The sequence below is a fragment of the Morone saxatilis genome, unplaced genomic scaffold, assembly GCF_004916995.1.
Source record: "Morone saxatilis isolate NCDOM2014 unplaced genomic scaffold, NCSU_SB_2.0 Contig9, whole genome shotgun sequence".
NCBI classification, from domain to species: Eukaryota; Metazoa; Chordata; class Actinopteri; family Moronidae; genus Morone; species Morone saxatilis.
This window is the reverse complement of record NW_023340268.1, coordinates 13,701,032-13,705,254: the sequence shown is the minus strand read 5'-3', so window position 1 is coordinate 13,705,254 and position 4,223 is coordinate 13,701,032. Positions and strand designations below refer to the sequence as shown.

The 4,223-nt window shown below is 41.3% G+C and overlaps 1 protein-coding gene across 1 annotated transcript in view; it reads right to left on the bottom strand.

The window, feature by feature from the left end:
• hepacam2 (HEPACAM family member 2) overlaps nucleotides 1-4,223 on the bottom strand; it is a 10,027-nt gene that overhangs the window by 1,352 nt on the left and 4,452 nt on the right. The window contains exons 3-7 of the mRNA XM_035680824.1: nucleotides 3,873-4,160; nucleotides 1,876-2,175; nucleotides 616-741; nucleotides 319-340; nucleotides 193-227 (exon numbers count right to left, since the gene is read on the bottom strand). Coding sequence (XP_035536717.1) covers nucleotides 193-227; nucleotides 319-340; nucleotides 616-741; nucleotides 1,876-2,175; nucleotides 3,873-4,160 — 771 coding nt within the window. The remainder of the gene's footprint in view (nucleotides 1-192; nucleotides 228-318; nucleotides 341-615; nucleotides 742-1,875; nucleotides 2,176-3,872; nucleotides 4,161-4,223) is intronic.

Sequence of the window (4,223 nt, the reverse complement as noted above, 5' to 3'; positions counted from 1 at the left end):
GTCATCCCCACTCTCTCTACCCCCCATTCCTGTCTATCTTCGGCTGTCCCTGTCAAATAAAGGCAATAAAAAGGCCAAAAAAATAACTTAAAAAAAAGATATGTATAAATATGATGTAGGCATACTCTTTAATGTCTGCAGTGTCTGATAGTATAATCAGGTAAGAACATCTGTTAACAAGCAGTAGCTCACCTGAACGATGTGGTCGTTTCTGTTCTGAAAGCGGTCTGCCAAAACATGCAAATAAAGTTGTCAGTTGAAGCATGTGTACTACAGTATGGTTAATGTTTGTATTAATATCATATTCAAGGCTCTTACCTGTTGTAAATGCTCATAAGCACTGTTGATAATGGAGAAAAAGAGACAGAGGGAAATAATTATTCATAAACACAGAAAGGACAAATGCAGTAGGTACTTTGCCTGGTTACCTTCCGTTGACTGACATTTGCAAGTTATCTATATTTATGATTATCTTCAACATTCCCAGTTCTCAGCATTCAGACATGAAGATTTCAAACATGGAACATGTTAAACAGGCTGCAGGACTGACTGCGAGACCTGGACAACAAGCTAGAAAACCTCTGTCAAAGCAGCAGAAAAGGACATTCATCTAACCTCTCTTAGGATGGCAGGTTCTCCTGATGAAGAACAGCAGCATACAACCAATGACGAACAAAGAGCAGACTGTAATGGCTGCCAGAGGGGATACAGAGTTGCCCTCCTGGGTGTGCTTCTCTTTACCTGTAAACAAAAACAGGAAGGACACTGATATTAAAACTCATTTTTAGCAAAGCTAGCAGTGTGGCTCTAGTGACAGCAGTGTTAGGCGATTGGTCCAACAATTTGCTCCAGACTAAAATATCTCAACAACTATTAGGCCAGTTGGACTTGAAATTTTGAGTTGAAAATTGTGTTCTACATACATTTATGGTCCCCAGAAGATGAACCCAAATTACTTTGATGTCCTACTGACCTTTCCTCTAGCACCACCATGGGGTTGAGTGAAACTGAGTGAACTATTACATGAATTGGATCTAATTCTTCTTTTAGAGCCATCACCAGGTAAAAATTAGAATTTAAATTTGCTCAATACCAGATATGTTACCTGCAAAAGTAATGCCATTCCCGTCAGCTGTACAATGCTAATTAGCAAATATTAAAATTCTGGCAGTCTAAACTCAGATAAACCTGTTAAACATTACCTGCTACACACCAGCGTGTTAGCCTGCTCATCTTAATCTTAAAGCCCCAGTGTGCTTCAGCCTCACACAGCAGCTGGCATGGCTGGTCTTAATTAAAAGGTTAGTCATCCAAGGATTCTTCGGTAAGATTGTCATGTCGATGAAAAATGGATGCTGTCATGACTTACTGTTGACTCAATAAACAGCATTTTAAATCATACCCAGTATCAGTAGTAGCCATCAGTGAGCCTTTCTCGGTATCACCAAGACAACATATCAATGTCGCATTCGGCACACAGAAACTCCACATGCTATAAAACTTAGTCAACAAATACAACAGCTGTTATCCACTGTTTACTTTCCCAGCCACTGAACTTTAATACAGGCTGCAGGCGTTGGAACCTAGCAACAAAGATAAAACATGAGTTTCATAATAGCATATTTCATGTTATATTCATAACATGGTTTCACTTTTCACCTGTCGTGCACACACTGCCTCAGCTGTATATAAATGACTATGAAACTGCTCCCGAAGCTGGCCATGGTTGTTGTCATTGTCAAGATATATCTCTCATAGCTCATAAACCTCTTCTGCTTTTGGTACGACTCACTGTTTGCAGAGTGTTTATCTCAGAGGATTCCCAAAATCTACCCACGCTCTGCTCCCTCTTGCCGTGTTCCACCCTCTACCCACCTGTTCCTAAGCTGGCCACCACCAGAGTAAACTGGGCCTCGTCCTGCTTCTGCGTCACGTTGTTGAAGGCGCGGCACAGGTACTCTTCAGCCTGGGCCAGTCTATAGGAGCGCACCTCCAGCCGCGGGCCCTCGGTGATGACCTGGGTGGTGTTGCGGCTCTTAGAGATCCAGACGTAGCTGTTGGGTGGGTTGGAATCAGCCTGGCATTCAAAGAAGACCAGTTCTCCAGGGTTGATGGTGAACACTTCTCCTGTCCGCAGGCCTTGGTCCGAGTTCACCTCCAAGTTGTAGGGGCCATCTGCAGGGGCCAACAGTGGGTCAGGAAAACACGACAGTTTGCTGCTGATGTGTTGCTTATTATACAGAGTGGTTACTTTTCTATGAATTATCTCATCTTAATGCATCGTGGGACAGCAGTGGCCCAAGACATTTGACTACAGGGTCATAGGTTCAATCCACAGTCTACTGTAACAGGATAAGTCCTGGTTAGGAAATGAAGAGCAGTGTTTGCCCTTCCCAGATGGGTTGCCCTTGAATTAACCAACAAAACAGCCCCAATGAAGAGAATTGTCACTGTGTATGGAAGCAGCATTTCTTATTAATTGAATAACATGTTACATCTTGTTACAGGTAGATAAGCTCATATGTGTTATAATGTAAAAAATATTGAGAAAATGAAAGAAATTATGTCATAAGAATTTATTTTAACCACAAAAAAATCTCCTTAACATTCTCCTTTTCATTCTGACAATGGCATCCCTACAACATCTCTGATCCAGGTAGTAAGTAGGAAGTAAAATCTCTTAAGTCTAAAACTTTGCAGTTCTAATTGAATGTCTCGCATCAAAAGTGAATCTGCCCATGTCACTGTCACTAATCCATAACATTAACAAAGGCTGGAATAGAAACTCAACAAAAACTAAAGGAACTGGTATTTGAACTGATAGAAGTGGATCCTTGCTTTCTGCTGGAGGCTACTGAATGCTAGCACAAACATGCTCTGTCTATGCAAACAGAAATGATGACAATGCTTATTTTACTAGTGCTGCAGTTCTCGGCGCCTACACACCCACTGTTTGGGCACACTGGCAGAAGGGATGCAAAAGAAATTAAGGAAGTTACAGACATGTTACACAAATGTACTAGTAAACTAAAGTCGTTTCTGTAATTTGTGAAAAGATTCAAATTAATTCATGGAAAGATTATATTTATGTTCTGGGTGCAACCTCAGACTCACAAAAGCCGACCAGTTTATCAGTGCATCTACACGCTTTAGGGTAGAACAGAGGAGCTCTGTGAGATAAGTCTGCTCCCATGCAAATACTATCCCATAACAGGCGTGTGTATTCAGTTGTCAGAAAGAAGTCTGATCTCATAGACATTTACATACGACCTCACAGGGAAGAGTGCAAAGAGGGCTTTAAAGGGCGAATACAAACATATATGTACTCTATGGTTTTGGTATTATTGCAGGAGTTTTGTGAAAAATATTTCCTTCAACCAAATGTTTTTGAAACTGTAGTTCACAGGCTATTCTGCCCTTGTAGTGTTAACAGATCTGGGCCTCAGTGTGTGCCTAATTATTAGACTTATATGAAAGAAATTACACCTACAATTGCATTTTTTGTCTGCATTGTTAATTGTCTATTTGTTTGGTTCATTGAGGGTCATCCTGTCTGACTGCAAGTTAACAACAGCTTGTAAATGATGATCCTGCAATTATGGCCATATATCCTCAGATTTGGACAGGGAGCTATAAACAAATCTGATTCCAGTCTCTGTGATATTAGCATTTCATTTATCATTTCTGACTATCACAGCAGCTACTTTCATGAAAAAACTGAGCAGCATTTTCTTATACCAGACTTTCTATGAGATGTCAGCATCCATCTCCTTATATTGTAAAACATGTCTGAACTAACTGGGGACTAGACTTGCAGTATAGCCTTGATGCAGGAAAAGAGAAGGAGAATACGGATGGTTATATCTACTCACAATAGACATTGAGTTCCACAGAGCTGCTGCCCTCTCCCTTACTGACAGGGTTGCTGGCCACACAGCGATAAGTTCCCTTGTCCTCTTTTCTCACAGGAGTGATTAACACTTTAGAGTTGTCTTGGGAGAAGTGGTATCTGTCACCGGGACTCAGCACGATGTCGTCCCTTAGCCACTGGAACACAACTCTTGTTCCTCTCTTGACGGAACAAGTCAAGGTTACGTTCGCCTTGTCCTCAACAACTGCATACGAGGGGCTCTTCTCAATGACCGGAGGGGACACAGGGACTAAGGAGAAAATAAGAAATGTTGTTAAATTTAGGGCTCCATAGAGTCCATAGATGATATCAA